At 37.1% G+C, this 18,216-nt stretch overlaps 1 protein-coding gene across 1 annotated transcript in view; it reads right to left on the reverse strand.

Moving 5' to 3' along the window:
* Positions 1 to 18,216, reverse strand: part of GABRA3 (gamma-aminobutyric acid type A receptor subunit alpha3) — a gene marked incomplete at both ends in the record, with an annotated part of 353,799 nt that overhangs the window by 221,612 nt on the left and 113,971 nt on the right. The window contains one exon of the mRNA XM_080795411.1: positions 5,956 to 6,077. Within this exon, the coding sequence (XP_080651537.1) occupies positions 5,956 to 6,077 (122 nt within the window). The remainder of the gene's footprint in view (positions 1 to 5,955; positions 6,078 to 18,216) is intronic.

The following is an 18,216-nucleotide window of genomic DNA, read 5'->3' on the forward strand; positions in this document are numbered from 1 at the left end:
CCCGCTGAGATCAGGAACACGACAAGGATGCCCACTCTCACCACTCTTGTTCAACATAGTATTAGAAGTCCTAGCAACAGCAATCAAACAAAGAGAAATAAAAGGTATCCAAATCGGCAAGGAAGAAGTCAAACTCTCTCTCTTCAGAGATGACATGATTCTTTATATGGAAAACCCAAGACTCCACTCCCAAACTTCTAGAACTCATACAGCAATTCAGTAACGTGGCAGGATACAAAGTCAATGTACAGAAATCAGTGGCTTTTTTATACACTAACAATGAAAATACAGAAAGGGAAATTCGAGATTCGATTCCATTTACTATAGCACCAAGAACCATAAGATACCTGGGAATAAACCCAACCAAAGAGGTAAAGGATCTGTACTCGAGGAACTACAGAACACTCATGAAAGAAATTGAAGAAGACATAAAAAGATGGAAGACCATTCCATGCTCTTGGATCAGAAGAATAAATATTGTTAAAATGTCTATACTGCCTAGAGGAATCTATACTTTTAATGCCATTCCGATCAAAATTCCACCGGTATTTTTCAAAGAGCTGGAGCAAATAATCCTAAAATTTGTATGGAATCAGAAGAGACCCCGAATCGCTAAGGAAATGTTGAAAAACAAAAATAAAACTGGTGGCATCGCGTTACCTGATTTCAAGCTTTACTACAAAGCTGTGATCACCAAGACAGCATAGTACTGGCATAAAAACAGAAACATCTACCAGTGGAACAGATTAGAGAGTCCAGATATGGACCCTCAACTCTATGGTCAAATAATCTTCCACAAAACAGGAAAAAATATACAGTGGAAAAAAGACAGTCTTTTCAATAAATGGTGCTGGGAAAATTGGGCAGCTATATGCAGAAGAATGAAACTCAACCATTCTCTTACAGCATACACAAAGATAAACTCGAAATGGATAAAAGACCTCAATGTGAGACAGGAATCCATCAGAATCCTAGAGGAGAACATAGGCAGTAACCTCTTCGATATCACCCACAGGAACTTCTTTCAAGACATGTCTCCAAAGGCAAAGGAAACAAAAGCGAAAATGAACTTTTGGGACTTCCTCAAGATCAAAAGCTTCTGCACAGCAAAGGAAACAGTCAACAAAACAAAGAGGCAACCCATAGAATGGGAGAAGATATTTGCAAATGACAGTACAGACAAAAGGTTGATATCCAGGATCTATAAAGAACTTCTCAAACTCAACACACACAAAACAGATAATCATGTCAAAAAACGGGCAGAAGACATGAACAGACACTTCTCCAATGAAGACATACAAATGGCTATCAGACACATGAAAAAATGTTCATCATCACTAGCCATCAGGGAGATTCAAATTAAAACCACATTGAGATACCACCTTACACCAGTTAGAATGGCCAAAATTAGCAAGACAGGAAACAACGTGTGTTGGAGAGGATGTGGAGAAAGGGGAACCCTCATACACTGTTGGTGGGAATGCAAGTTGGTGCAGCCACTTTGGAGAACAGTGTGGAGATTCCTCAAGAAATTGAAAATAGAGCTTCCCTATGACCCTGCAATTGCACTACTGGGTATTTACCCCAAAGATACAGATGTAGTGAAAAGAAGGGCCATCTGTACCCCAATGTTTATAGCAGCAATGGCCACGGTCGCCAAACTGTGGAAAGAACCAAGATGCCCTTCAATGGACGAATGGATAAGGAAGACGTGGTCCATATACACTATGGCATATTATGCCTCCATCAGAAATGATGAATACCCAACTTTTGTAGCAACATGGATGGGACTGGAAGAGATTATGCTGAGTGAAATAAGTCAAGCAGAGAGAGCCAATTATCACATGGTTTCACTTATTTGTGGAGCATAACAAATAACATGGAGCACATGGGGAGATGGAGAGGAGAAGGGAGTTGAGGGAAATTGGAAGGAGAGGAGAACCATGAGAGACTATGGACACTGAAAAACAACCTGAGGGCTTTGAAGGGGCAGGGGGTGGGAGGTTGGGGGAACCAGGTGGTGGGTATTGGGGAGGGCACGTATTGCATGGAGCACTGGGTGTGGTGCAAAAACAATGAAAACTGTTACGCTGAAAAGAAATTAAAAAAAAAATCCTAGAGCCTGCTTAGACATACTTACAACATGTTATTGTTTTGTAAATGTGGCTTTGTAAATAATAAATGCTTTTAATGGAAAAAAAATGAAATAGACAGATCATCTATGCAGAAGATCAACACGAAAACAATGGCTTTGAATGACACACTGGATCAGATGGACTTAACAGATATTTTCAGAGCACTTCATCCTAAAGCAGCAGAATATGTATTCTTATTGAGTGCACATGGAACATTCTCCAGAATAGATCACACCCTGGGTCATAAATCAGCCCTCAATAAATACAAAAACATCAAGATCATACCATGCATATTTTCAGATTACAACACCATGAAACTTGAAGTCAACCACAAAAAAAATTTTGGGAAGACAAAAAATACAGGGAGGTTGAAGAACATCCTGCTAAAGACTAAATGGGCCATCCAAGTAATTAAAGAGGAATTTTTTTTTTAAATACATGGAAGCAAAAGAAAATGAAAACACGACAATCCAAAACCTTTGGGATGCAGCAAAGGTGGTCATAAGAGGTAAGTATATAGTGTTGCTGGCCTTCCTCAAGTAAAAAGGAAAGTCCCTTTACACTTAAAGGAGCTGAAAAAGAACAATAAATAAAGCCTTAAACCAGCAGAAAAAAGGAAATAATAAATATTAGAGAAGTAAATGATATATAAATTTTTTAAAAAGGTAGAACAGATCAATAAAACTAGGAGCTGTTTCTTCAAAAGAATTAACAAAATTACTAATTTTCATTGACAAACACCTAGCCAGACTAATAAAAAGAGAAAGGACTCAAATAAATAAAATCATGAATGAAAGAGGAGTGATCACAACCAACACCACAGAAATACAATTATAAGAGATTAAGAAAAAAAATATATGCTAACAAATTTGGGATTCTGGAAGAAATAGATAAATTCCTAGAAACACATAAACTACCAAAACTGGCCAAAATTAAGAAGACAGGGAAAACAAATGTAGGCAAAGATGTGGAGAAAGGGGAACCATCTTACACTGTTGGTGGGAATACAAACTGGTACAGCCAGTCTGGAAACCAGTATGTAGGTTCCTCAAGAATTTAAAAATAGAGTTCCCCTATGACCAAGCAATTGCACTACTTGGTATTTACACCAAAGATATAGCTGTAGTAAAACAAAGGGTCCCCTGCTCCCCAACGTCCATATGAGCAATGTCCACAATACCCATACTATGGAAGGAGCCAAGATATCCTTCAACAGATGAATGGATAAAGAAGATGTGCTTTATATATACAATGGAATATTATTCAAGCATCAGAAAGGATGAATACCTACCATTTACATCAACATGGATGGAACTGGAGCATACTATGATAGGTGAAATAAATCAATCAGAGAAAGACAATTATCATATAGTTACACTCATATGTGGACTATAAGAAACAGCTCAGAGGATCATGGGGGAAGGGAGGGAAAAACAGAATGGAAAGAATTCAGAGAGGGAGACAGAGCATGAGAGACTCTTGGCTCTGGGAAACAGAGGGTTCCTAAAAGGGAGGTGGGTAGGAGATGAGGCAACTAGGGGATGAGCATTAAAGACAGTGCATGATGAGATGAGCACTGGGTGTTATAAGCAACTGATGAATTACTGAACACTACATCTGAAATTAATGATGTACTATATGTTAGCTAATTGAATTTAAATTTTAAAAGAACTACCAAAAATGAAATGGGGGGGGACTGAAAATTTGAACAGACCCATAATCAGCAAAGAAATTGAATCAGTAATCAAAAATCTGGCAATAAACAAGAGTCCAGAGCCAGATGGTTTCCCAAAGGAATTCTACCAAACATTTAAAGAAAAATTAATACCTGTTCTTCTGAAACTGTTTCAAAAATTAGAAATGGAAGGAAAAATTCCAAACTCCTTTAATGAGGCCAACATTACTTTGATCCTCAAACCAGACAAATACCTAACTAGGAAGGAGAATTGCAAGCCAATATCCCTGATGAATATGGATCCAAAAATTCTCACCAAGATACTAGCTAATCTGATCCAACAGATTATTAAAAGAATTATTCACCATTATCAAGTGGGATTTATTCCTGGGCTTTAGGTGTGGTTCACTATGCACAAATCAATTAATGTGATGCACCGCATTAATAAAGAAAGGACAAGAACCACATGATCCTTCCAGTAGATGCTGAAAAGACATTTGACAAAGTAGAACATCGATTCTTGATTAAAAACCCTTGGCAAAGTAAGAATGGAAGGAACATACCTCAACATCATAAAGGCCATATATGAAAGACCCACAGCAAATATTATCCTCAATGGGGAAAAACTGAGAGCCTTTTATCTATGGTCAGGAACAAGACAAGGATGTCCACTCTTACCATTACTATTCACATAACACTGGAAGTCTTGGCCTCAGCAATCAGACAATAAAAAGAAATAAAAGGCATCAAAATCATGAAGGATGAAGTCAAATTTTCACTCTTTGCAGATGATATGATACTCTATGTAGAAAACCTGAAAGACTCCACCAAGAAGTTGCTGAAAACTAATGAATACTTATGAAAGAAACTGAAGATGACACAAAGAAATAGAAAAATATTTCATGCTCATAGAATAGAAGAAAAAAAACATTGTTAAAATGTCTATACTATGCAAAGCAATCTATATTTAATGCAAGCCCAGTGAAAATACCACCAGCATTTTTCACAGAGCTAGAACAAACCATCCTAAAATTTGTAGGGAACAAAGAAAGACATGGAATAGCCAAAACAATTATGAAAAAGAAAAAAAAAAACTGGAGGTATCACAATTCCAGATTTCAAGCTATATTACAAAGATGTAGTCATCAACATAGTATGCTACTTGAACAGAAATAGACACATAGATCAATGGAACAGAAAAGACAACCCAGAAATGGGCCTACAACCATATGGTCAACTAATCTTTGATAAAGCAGCAAAGAACATACAATAGAAAAAAAAGACAGTCTCTTCAAAAACTGGTATTGGGAAAATGGGACAGCAACATGCAGAAGAACAAAACTGGACCACTTTCTTACACCATACACAAAAATAAATTCAAAATGGATGAAAGACCTATGTGATACAGGAATTCATCAAAATCCTAGAGGACAACACAGGCAGCGACCTTTTGACTTTGGCTGTAGCAACTTCTTACTCGACACATCATCAGAGGCAAGGGAAACAAAAGCAAAAATGAACTATTGGGACTCCATCAAGATAAAAGTCTGTGCCCAGTGAAGAATTAGTTTTGTAAATTTCTTTGTCCTAAGGAAATGCACATTGAAGTATTTAGGAAAAAGGAGTATGATATCTGCAACTAGTTCTCAAATGGTTCAGGAAAAAAATAAATTCATACCTCTGCATACTTGCCATTTCAATACAGCCCATCATATATTATAATGCACTTATCTCAATGTGATCATATTGCAAATCATACTAAACAATGGCCAACTAAGATCTGACCTAGCCAACAGATTGCCCCTTACAGGAATTTCAGGCTGATATATGCTCAGGGTTTTGAAAACAAAAGCATGTTTCCCAGATACTCCTGGGCTGCACCTCCCATTCCAACACCAGAAATGCTGTTGACCAAATATGGTGGTAAAATACCCTACATACATTTAGCTCAGTGAAATTCAGAATTTTCCAAAACTACAGCAGAGAGATTTACTATAAAATGAAGGGTTATAACTAATTTCTAGTGCTAAGAAGGAGGAAGCTCAATATTGCACTAAACTCATTGGTCAATATAGTGCTGAAGGCACCTTAAGAATCTTTTTAGATGACAAGAGCTGAGAAAAGGATCTTAAAATAGTAACTTACCTCCAAGCCCAGGTCGTAGTCGGTTGTCATAGCCATCCAGAAGACGATCTAAAATTCTGGTGAATATAGTGATGTTGTCAGTGCTGTCATCAGGAATATCTGGGGCATGCTTAGGAGAGAGTCTGAGACAGTGGAAGAAAAAGAGATAAAAAATAATATTCTTAACAGGAAACAATGACATGTGTTAACACTTTATGATTTCAATCAAGAGAGTGGGCCAATTAAATAGCCTTGTATCTTAACCAAATCAGCACTTCCTATTTATCACAATGAATATCTGTGTAAAAGGCAGATGGTGGTCACTATATTTGAACTTTTAGCCCAGCATTGTCAAGAGTTTAACAAAATGTACTCCATTCCCAACCTAGTAGTGAAGAAACACAAACATAAATTGTTAACAGAATGAGCCTGTGGAGTTGAGGAAAATTGGAAGGGGAGGTGAACCATGAGAGACTATGGACTCTGAAAAACAACCTGAGGGTTTTGAAGGGGCGGGGGGTGGGAGGTTGGGGGAACCAGGTGGTGGGTATTAGGGAGCGCACAGATTGCATGGAGCACTGGGTGTGGTGAAAAAACAATGAATACTGTTACGCTGAAAATAAATAAAAAATTAATAAAAAAATTAAAAAAATAAAAAATTATTCACCAAGGTGAACCTGAGTGGCACAGTCAGTTAAGTATCCAACTCTTGGTTTAGGCTCAGGTCATGATCTCAAGGTCATGAGATTGAGTCGTGGGTTGGGCTCCATGCTCAGGGCAGAGTCTGCTTAAGACTCTCTCTCTCTTTTGTCCCCACCCAAATAAATAAATCATTAAAAAGGAGTTATATTTCTCACTACATCTGTATTTTGGGATAAATACTTAGTAGTTCAATTGCTGGGTTGTAGGGTAGCTCTATTCTTAACATCTTGAGGAATCTCCATATTGTTTTCCAGAGTAGCTATACCAGCATGCATTCCCACCAACAGTGTAAAAGGGTCCCCCTTTCTCCACATCCTCACCAACATTTGTTGTTTCCTGTTTTGTTAATTTTTGCAATTCTAACTGGTGTAAGGTGGAATCTTATTGTGGTTTTCATTTGTATTTCCCTGATGGCTAGTGATGTGGAACATTTTTTCATGTGTCTGTTAGCCATTTGTATGTCTTCTTTGGGAAAGTGTCTGTTCATGTCTTCTGCCCATTTTGTTGACTGGGTTATTAGTTTTTTGAGTGTACTACCAGATATTTACCCCAAAGATACAGATGTAATGAAAAGAAGGAGCACATGCACCCCAATGTTCGTAGCAGTGATGTCCACAATAGCCAAACTGTGGAAAGAGATGAGATGCCCTTCAATAGATGAATGGATAAAGAAGATGTGGTTCATATATACAACAGAATATTATTCAGCCATCAGAAATGATGAATACCCACCATTTGTATCAACATGGATGGAACTGGAGGGGATTACATTAAATGAAGTAAGTCAAGGAGAGAAAAACAATTATCATATGGTTTCACTCATATGTGAAACATAAGCAATAGCACAGAGGACCATAGGGGAAGGGAGGGAAACCCAAAGGGGGAGAAATCAGAGAGGGAGATGAAGCATGAGAGACTATAGACTCCAGGAATTAATCTGAGGGTTTCAGAGCGGAGGGGGTGAGAGGATGGGGTAGCTGGGTGATGGGTATTAAGGAGGGCACATGTTGTGATAAACACTGGGTGTTACACTTAACTAATGAATCATTGAACACTACATCAAAAACTAATTATGTACTATACAGTGGCTAACTGAACACAATAAAAAAATCCTCTAAGAAAAAAAAAAATAAATGAAAAGAAGTCATTTCCTAAATTTTGTTACATGAATGAATAGTCCACAAAATTAAAAAAGGAAAATTGTGTTACAAAGAACTTATCCCTCTTCAAAGCTAGAGAAGTATAGGTTCACAGAACAACGGAACCAGACAGATTGTTGAAGTGCATTTAGTTCACTTACCTACTGCCCTCTGGAGATAGGGCAACAAAACAATAGTACTCCATTAAATGTTAAAGCTACCAGGACTCTTAAGGGAGTCCATAATTTTTCTCATTTTATGCATGGGGAAATAAGCTCAAAGAGTACACCACCAAATTTACCCACAATCATATTGCTAGTGATAGGCAGAAATAGGACTAGAATCCAAGTTTTCTGATTTTCTATTGACCATCAGCTACCTCCTGCTCCTCCAGTTTAGATGCCTCCTGTAAACTTTTCCAAGCATGAGGCACTTTGATAACCACCCACTCAGGTCTGGGCTGACTCATACTTTCACTTTGTGAGGAGGGGCTTGTTGTGGTTTGATAGGACTAAAAATGAAGCTCTCTGGGTAGTTTAGGAGAAAGGGGGTTATAGTGAAACAGATGGCTGTTGTGCATAGCGTAGAATCAATAAACTAGGAGTCAGGAATCCTGGTTTCTACTGCCATCTGTATTCATGATTTGGAGTAGACCATTAAGCAAGTTACACTATTTTATCTCCATTCTTACCTTGGACCTAGAAGGTTTCCATTAATACATGTATTATAACTGTTCCTAGCATCCAGTTAGTCAAGTCTATAAAAAACATAAGATAACAGTTGAGAAGGAGTCCTAAGAGAAAGTCAATATGTCTTCCCACAAATATATATTCTTAGTAGCTACAAAGATTTCCTTTATGAAAAAGACCCTGGGAAAAGTCTACAGAATAGAAACACCAAAAGTAAATAATTCTCACTCTAAACTCCTGCTCCAGCAGATAACCTTGCAAAAGTCATTTTAGATCTCAATTTCCTTAATTCATAAGTCTAATTCAATTCACTTAATTATTCAATACATCTTTATTGAGCATCAACTATGTACCTCTAACAGTTTGGGTATTGTGATAGAGCATGAAAAAGATAAAACAGGGTAAGTAATCTTTCCCTTGCTTATAGGGTTGCAAAGAGAATCAAATGATAACATAGATATATATGGAGGGAAAAGGGAACTTGTCTTGAAGAGTCTAGAGACATACATTTGAATTTATTGGTGTGACCTTAGGCAAGTCATGTAACACCTCTAGTAATAGCTTTCTCATCATTAAAATCAAAATAACTTCACAGATAGGTTCTATTACTATCAAATAATATAAAAATTGCCAGGATTAATGTTTAATATCTTAAAGTATTAAAAGTTTGTTTTTTTTTTCTTTTTTGAAATAGTACCGTATTCACTTGAATGCATTATTCAAATGCAAATAATAACAAAAAATACTGGCACCCCTATCCACCAAAAGACATAAAGAAAACTTTGGCCAGAGAGGCACTACAACCCAGTGAAGAGTAGAGATGATTGGCTCATTTAGTGGACAGAACACTAGAAGTGATACATTTTTCTTACTGGGAAGGGGGAAGAAAGAAGGGAACTATAGTGCAGAGCTAACAAACTGCCATTAATATATTGAAGAGATAAATACAGACACTTCAGATGAAGCCCACACTTAGCTCAATCAACCAATATTCTGAATCCACCTTAAATAGGCTATGGAGAGAGAGGCTCAATTAATTTTGTTCACACCACTTACTCACTATCCTTTAACTTTTGCTGCAGGGACACTTAGCCCTGGTTAGCCCAATTCAATTTCTGGGAAATGGATCTATAAATTGAGTTAAAAACAATTTCATTGATTATTGAAAGCAGATAGGAGAAGCAGATAGGAGAATCCTTACAGAGTTACAGATGAACTATAAAGGGCTTCAGATATTATATTCATTCCAGGTAGATTGACATGGGAATTCTAAACCCCTGAACATAACTTTTAACTGCCCTGAATGTTAATGGGAAAACAAGAATTTGGAACTTGATTTCCTGACTGAGGCCAATATAATATGCCGCTTCTTTGACTGAAATACTAACTTCCATGACAAAGGTGTTTAGAGGAACAACAAAGACTCATGGTATGTCAGGATGATGGACAGTCTTAGAGATCATGCAATAATTTTTTTCCACTTACAGATGAAGCACCTAAGACATTGATGAGAGAAAGAAATTATGCAAAGCCACATGTTTATTAAGTTGACAAAATTGATGTGGCCATATCTGTTTTGTCTCATATATGTTATTATCAATTAGATTTAGTGTTAATAATCCATCATATAAACACAAAAATAATGTTACTAATATGCTATGTGTAGGTAAGGCAGGTATATTCATTTTTAGCTCTACAGATGGGATAATAGTAAGTCCATAGAGAATGAGCAGAGTTTTAGTGCTTGCTCTGCCACTAACTGACTGTGTAACCTATTTCCTTACATGTAAAATGGGGATAATAATATCCTATCTTAGAAAGTTTTTGGAAGAAATAAGTAAATAAGATAACAAATAAAATTTGCTTCATAAATGGTAAAACTCCAAATACACTGAGGGTTATTCATTCCTTTCTCTGCCATCTCTACCAACTTCTGAAAATGTAATGGGACATTTTTGCAAGACAAGCACTTTTATTTAGTTATTTTTCTGAAGTTTTGTCTTGTTCTTTCAGTTGGAGCATATTCCTCTGTCTCCTCATTTTGCTTTACTTCTGTATTTGTGTCCATAAATTAAGTGGAATGGTTACTTCTTTTAAATTTGAAGGAATGTCCTTGGATAGGGATGTCCTCTTTATGGACTACATGTGCCTGATGGCTTTGGCCAGCTAGCTGGTGCTCTAGAGGGTGAAGGCTGGGGATCCCAGGGCACTCAGCTGAGGCCACCCTGGTAGGGCATCTGGAACTGAAGTGGACGTGAACCAGAGGAGAGTCCTGTGACTCTCCATATAGGTGGCACCTTGGCAAGATGGCTGAAGTGGGAGTAAGCTGAGGGACAGAGGGTGTCTCAGGGCATTCTGTACAAGGGGCACCCTGAAAAGATGGTTGGAGCTGTAGTGGGCATGGGCTTAAGTGAAATAAGTCAGACAGAGAAAGACAAATATCATGATTTCACTTATATATGAAATCTAATGAAAAACAAGTAAACAAACAAAAAACAGAAATAGAACTACAAATACAGAGAAAAATCTGGTGGTTGCCAGGGGGGAAGTGGTTTGGGGTTGGAAAAAATAGGCGAAGGGAGTTAAGAGGTACATACTCGCAGTTATAAAATGACTAAGTCTCAGGGATATTAAGTACAGCATAGGGAATATAATCAATAAGCTGCTCAGGTGGTGAAGTAGGGTAGAATCCCACATATAACAGTGTGGTCTCAGGATCTCTGAGGGTCAGGGTCAGGGACACAAGAAGAATGGAGGAATCTGAGTGCAGCAGAGCTCCCAGGCATTGAAGTGGGGAAGCCAACTGAGAGCAGTGAGTCTAGGTTCTCTGTGTTGCCATAAACTGTAAACCACTACATAGCTGTGTGACCATGCTCCTGGCAGGGGCCCAGCAAAAGTCAGAAGCATAGTGAGACTCCCTTTCTCGCCTATAAAGAACAGCTTAGGTCCACACCAGAGGAGTCTAGAAAATTTGGAGACTTGAAACTCAGTTGCGTGACTCAATAAAAATGCTCAGTAACAGGATGTGTAAACACAGTCCAGACAGAAGCCAAGGAGACAAGAGCAAATGACTATCTTTCTGTGAGGGCTCACTGAAGGGGGCGGGGGCACATCGTTTCAACTCCTGGGCTAGACAGTAGGGCACTGTCATTTTCATTCTGCCCATCCATGCTGAAAACATTCAAGGACCAAAACAGTACCACATAGTTTTATCCAGAGCTGCTTACCCTGCCCAGCCCCCTGCCAAGGGAGGCACATTTCCACAAGTGCAAGGGCACCTGAGAATCAGCACAACAGGCCCCTCCCCCAGAAGACCAGCAGGAACAACCGGCTAGCACCACGTTTAATGATCTCAGAGAACTGCAAATCTTCAGCTCTAGAGGAAAACATACATCACTGTGGCATATATATATATATATACATATATATATATATATATATATTCTTTAGTCTTTCACTTTTATTTTTTTTCTCCAGCTATATTCTTACTTTTCAATTCCTTTTTAATTTTTTTTAATTTTATATATACTATATACATATATATAGTATTTTTGGTTTCCTTACATTGTATTTTATTTTGTAATATATGTAGAAGTATTTCTTTCCTATTTTTGGATCTAGTTCTAGTTTCTTTTAACAACAGACTGAAATACACCCAGAATCTAGTTTTATCTTTTGTCCTGTTTTGTTTCTTGATTTTTTTTTCTTATTTTATAATGTTTTTATTTTCTTCTGGTTTGTTTTGTTTTTGTTTTTGTTTTTCTGTTGTTGTTATTGTTGTATTTTCTTTCTTTTCTATTCTTTTCTGGGAAAAAATGATGAGATGGATAAATTCACCCCAAAAGAAAGAACAGGAGGTAATAGTCACTGCCAGGATTTAATCAAAACAGATATAGATAAGTCTGAACTAGAATTTAAGACATTATAAAGATATTATCTGGGCTTGCAAAGAGCATAGAAGACACTAGAGAATCCCTTACTATAGAAATAAAAGAACTAAAATCTAACCAAGCCAAAATTAGAAATGCTACTACTATGATTCAGTCCCAAGTGGAGGTTCAGAAATGAAGGATAAACGAAGCAAATGAGTCAGTGATATAGAAGATGAAATGATGGAAAATAAGGAAGCTGAAAAGAAGAGAGTAAGACAACTACTAAATTACAAAGAGAGACTTCAAGAATTCAAATCTGAAAAGTGTAATAATATCTGAAAAATACAGGTTCCAGAAGATGAAAAGTGGGAGATGGGGGCATAAGTTTTATTTGAACAAATTATAGCTGAGAACATGCCTAATCTGGGGAAGGAAACAGTCATTCAAGTCCAGGATCAACAAAAATAAGTCAACACCTCCACATATTATACTGAAGCTTGCAAATTACAGAGAGAGAGAAAATACAGAAAGTGGTTCAGAACAAGAGGTCTTTAACCTCCAAGAGTACAAACAAGGCTGGCAACAGACCAGTCCACAGGGACCTGATACCAGAAAGGACAAGCATGATATATTCAATGTGCTAAATGGGAAAAATGTGCAGCCAAGAATACTTTATCCAGAAAGGCTGTCATTCAGAACAGGACAGATAAAGAGTTTCCAGAACAAGGAAGAACTAAAGGGATTTGTGAACACCACATCAGCCCTCCAAGAAATATTAAAGGGGATGCTTTGAGGAAAAAGAGAGATCAAAAGTAACAAAGACCAGAAAAGTCAGATAATGTATCAGATACCAGATAATGTATAAGAATGTGACTTTATAGGTAATACAATGGCACTAATTTCATATCTTTCAATAACTACTCTTGATGTAAATGGACTAAATTCTACAATCAAAATACATAGGATATCAGAATAGATTAAAAAAAAGATTGATCAATATGTTGCTTACAAGATATTCATTTTAGACTCAAAGATATCTGCAGATTGAAAGTGAGGGGGTAGAAAACCATTTATCATGCTAATGGACATCAAAAGAAAGGTGGAGTAGCAATCCTTATATCAGACAAACTAGATTTTAAATTAAAGACTATAATAAGAGATGAAGAGGAATACCATATCATAACCAAAAGAGTCTATCAAACAAGAAGATCTAACAAATGCAAATATTTCTTCACCTAACTTGGGAGCAGCCAAATACATAAACCAATTAATAACAAAATTAAAGAAATGCATTGATAGTAATACAATATTAAGGGACTTTAAGACCCCATTCACAAAAATACATAGATCATCTAACCAGAAGACTGACAATGAAACAAGGGCTTTGAATGACACACGGGAACAGATTAACTTACAGATACATTTAGAGCATTTCATTCTAAAGCAGCAGAATACATATTCTTTTCAAATGCACATGGAACACTCTCCAGATTAGATCACATACAAGGTCCCAAATCAGGTCTCAAATGCTACAAAATGATTGAGATAGTCCATGCATATTTTCAGACCACAATATTTTAACACTTGAAGTCAAGTACAAGAAAAAAATTTGGAAGTACCACAAATACATGGAGGATAAAGAACATCCTACTAAAAAAAAAAAATGAGTGGTTCAAACAGAAAATTAAAGATGAATTTTAAAAAGTAGATGGAGGGCGCCTGGGTGGCTCAGTGGGTTAAGCTGCTGCCTTCGGCTCAGGTCATGATATCAGGGTCCTGAGATCGAGTCCCGCATCGGGCTCTCTGCTCAGCAGGGAGCCTGCTTCCCTCTCTCTCTCTGCCTGCCTGTCTACTGTGATCTCTCTCTGTCAAATAAATAAATAAATAATCTTTTAAAAAAATTAAAAAAAAGTAGATGGAAACAAAATAAAATGAAAACATGACAATTCAGAACCTTTGGAATGAAGAAAAGGCAGTCCTAAGAGGCAAGTATATAGTGATACAGGCCTTCCTCAAGAAACAAGAAAACTCCCAAATACACAACCTAAACTTACACCTAAGGGAGCTGGAAAAAGAACAGCAAATGAAGCCTAAAGCAAGCAGTAGAAGAGAAATAATGAAAAATAGAGCAGACAACAAGGATATAGAAATCAAAAAATCAATAGAAGAGATTAAAAATCCTAGGAGCTGCTTCTTTGAAAGAATTAATAGAATGGATAAACCCCTAGTCAGATAATTCAAAAAGAAAAGAAAAAATAAATAAAATCATGAATGAAGGAGGAAAGATCACAATCAACACCAAAGACATACAAACTCTTTGTATATAATATTCTCTTAATATAAGAGAATATTAAGAAAAAATTATATGCCAACAAATTAGGCAATCTGGAAGAAATGGATGCATTCCTAGAAATATATAAAACTACCAAAACTGAAACAGAATGAAATAGAAAAGCCAAACAGATCCATAATGAGCAAACAAATTGAATCAGTAATCAAAAATCTCCCAACAAACAAGAATGCAGGGCCAGATGGCTTCCCAGCAGAATTCTACCAAACATTTAAAGAAAAATTAACACCTATTCTTATGAAACTGTTACAAAAAATAAAAATGGAAGGAAAACTTCCAAACTCACTCTATGAGGCTAGCATTACCTTGATCCAAAAACCAGACAAAGACTTCAATAAAAAGGAGAATTACAGTCCAGTATCCTTGATGACCAAGAATGCAAAAATTCTCACCAAAAAAATAGCTAATCAGTACAATAGTACATTAAAAAATTATTCACCACAACCAAGTGGGATTTATTTCTGAGCTGCAGGGGTGGTTCAACATCAACAAATCAATCAATGTGATACACTACATTAATAAAATAAAAGACATTAATAAAATAAAGGATAATAAAGGATCCATATGATCCTCTCAATAAATGCAGAAAAAGTATTTAACAAAATACAATATCCTTTCTTGATAAAACCCCTCCACCATGTAGGGATAGAGAGCCCATATCTCAACATCATAAAGGTCATATATGAAAGACCCACAAAAAATATCATCGTAATGGGGAAAAACTGAGAGCTATTCCCCTGAGGTTTGGAACATGAGAGGGATGTCCACTCTAACCACTATGGTTCAACATATTATTGGAAGTCTTAACATAAGCAATCAGACCACAAAAAAAAAAAATAAATAAAAGACATCCAAATCAGAAAAGAAGAAGTGAAACCTCTACTCTTTGAAGATGACATGATACTCTGTGTAGAAAACCCAAAAGATCCCAGGAAAAAAAAGGTGTAATACTGATACAGGAATTCAGCAAAGTTGCAGGATATAGTCAATGCACAGAAGTCAGTTGCATTTCTATAGACAAATAGTGAAACAGAAGAATGAGAAATCAAGAAATCAATCCCATTTACAATGGCACCAAAAACCATAAGATGCCTAGGAATAAACTTAACCAAAGAGGTAAAGAATCTGTACTCTGAATACTATAGAACACTTATGAAAGAAATTGAGGAAGACACAAAGAAATGGAAAAACTTTCCAAACTCATGGACTGCAACAACAAATGTTGATAAAATGTTTATGCTACCCAAAGCAATCTACACATTCAATGCAATCCCTATCAAAATACCATCAATATTTTTCACAGAGCTGGAACAATCCCAAAATTTGTGCAGAACCAGAAAAGATCACAAATATCCAAAGGAATGTTGAAAAAGAAAATCAAAGCTCAGGGCATCACAATTTCAGACTTTGAGCTGTATTACAAAGCTATGGGCATCAAGACAGTATGGTATGGGCTCAAAAGCAGACACATAGACCAGTGGAAGAGAATAGAAAACCCAGAAATGAACCTTCATCTCTATGGTCAACTAATCTTCAACAAAGTAGGAAATAATATCCAATGGAAAAGACAGTCTCTTCAACAAATGGTGTTGGGAAAATTGCACAGCCATATGCAGAAGAATGAAACTGGACCACATTTCTGAAAGTGAATGAAAGACTTCAACATGAGATAGGAATCCATCAATATCCTAAAGTAGAACACAGGCAGCAACTTATTCAACCTCAGGCACAGTAACTTATTGCTAGACATGTCTCCAAATGCAATGGAAACAAAAGCAAAGATGAACTATTGGGACTTCATGAATAAAAAGCATTTACACATCAAAGGAAACAGTCAACAAAACTAAAAGGCAACCTACAAAACGGGAGAAGAAATTCACAAATGACATATCAAACAACACCAAGAAAAAAAAAAATCCAGTCAAGAAAGGGGCAGAAAACATGAATATACACTTTTCCAAAAAAGATACATGAATGGCCAAAAGACACATGAAAAAATGCTCAATATCACTCAGCATCAGTGAAATACAAATCAAAACCATAATGAGATTCCATCTCACACCCGTCAGAATGGCTAAATTTAACAACTTAGGAAACAACAGATTTTGGTGAGGATACAGAGAAAGGGGAACCCTCTTACACTGTTGGCGGGAATGCAAACTATTGTAACCACTCTGGAAAACAGTATGGAGGTTCCTCAAGAAGTTAAAAATAGGGGTGCCTGGGTGGCTCAGTTGTTAAGTGTCTGCCTTTAGCTCAGGTCAGGATCCCAAGGTCGAGCCCTGCATTAGACTCCCTGCTCAGCAGGAAGTCTACTTCTCTCTCTCCCACTCCCCCAGCTTATGCTCCCTCTCTCACTGTGTCACTCTCTGTCAAATAAATAAATAAAATAAAATTTTAAAAGAGAAGTTAAAAATAGGACTACCATATGACCCAGCAATTGCCCTACTCGGTATTTATCCAAACAACACAAATACAGTGATTTGTAAGGGTACATGCACTGCAATGTTTATAGCAGCAATATCCACAATAGTCAAACTATGGAAAGAGCTCAGATGTCATTAACAGATGAATGAATAAAGAATAAGTGGTGTAAGGGGCACCTGGGTGGCTCAGCAGGTTATACCCTCTGCCTTCGGCTCAGGTCATGATCCCAGGGTCCTGAGATCGAGCCCTGCATCAGGCTCTCTGCTCAGTGGGGAGCCTGCTTCCTCCTCTCTCTCTGCCTGCCTCTCTGCTTACTTGGGATCCCTGTCTCTCAAATAAAGAAATAAATTCTTTAAGGGGCACCTGGGTGGCTCAGTGGGTTAAAGCCTCTGCCTTCGGCTCAGGTCATGATCTCAGGGTACTGGGATCGAGCCCCGCATCGGGCTCTCTGCTCAGCAGGGAGCCTACCTCCTCCCCTCTCTCTGCCTGTCTCTCTGCCTACTTGTGATCTCTGTCTTTCAAATAAATAAATGAAATCTTTAAAAAAAAAGAATAAGTGGTGTATGTATACATATATACATATACATACAGTGGAATATTACTCAGTAATCAAAAAGAATGAAATCTTGCCATTTGCAAGAACATGGCTAGAACTAGAGGGTATTACAGTAAGCAAAATAAGTCAGTCAGAGAAAGCAAATACCATATCTTTTCACTCATATGTGGAATTTAATCAACAAAACAAATGAACATAGGGGAAGGTAAGGAAAAGTAAAAGACGAAAACAGAGAGGAAGGCAAATCATAAGAGACTCTTAACTATAGGAAAAAACTGAGCATTGCTGGAGGGGAAGTGGGTATGGTAATGGAGCAATTGGGTGATGAACATTAAGGAGGGTACTTGAAATAATGAGTACTGGGTGTTTTATGCAAGTGATGAATCACTAAATTCTACCTCTGAAACTAATAATACATTATATGTTAACTAAATTGAGTTTAAATAAAAACAAACAAAATAAATTCAAAATCACTGGGCAGAAGGTGACATCAGCGAGATAGAGGGCTAGGAGGTCCCAAAATTCATCCCCCCTCCAAAAAAAAAAA

The sequence above is a fragment of the Martes martes genome, assembly GCF_963455335.1.
Source record: "Martes martes genome assembly, chromosome: X".
NCBI classification, from domain to species: Eukaryota; Metazoa; Chordata; class Mammalia; order Carnivora; family Mustelidae; genus Martes; species Martes martes.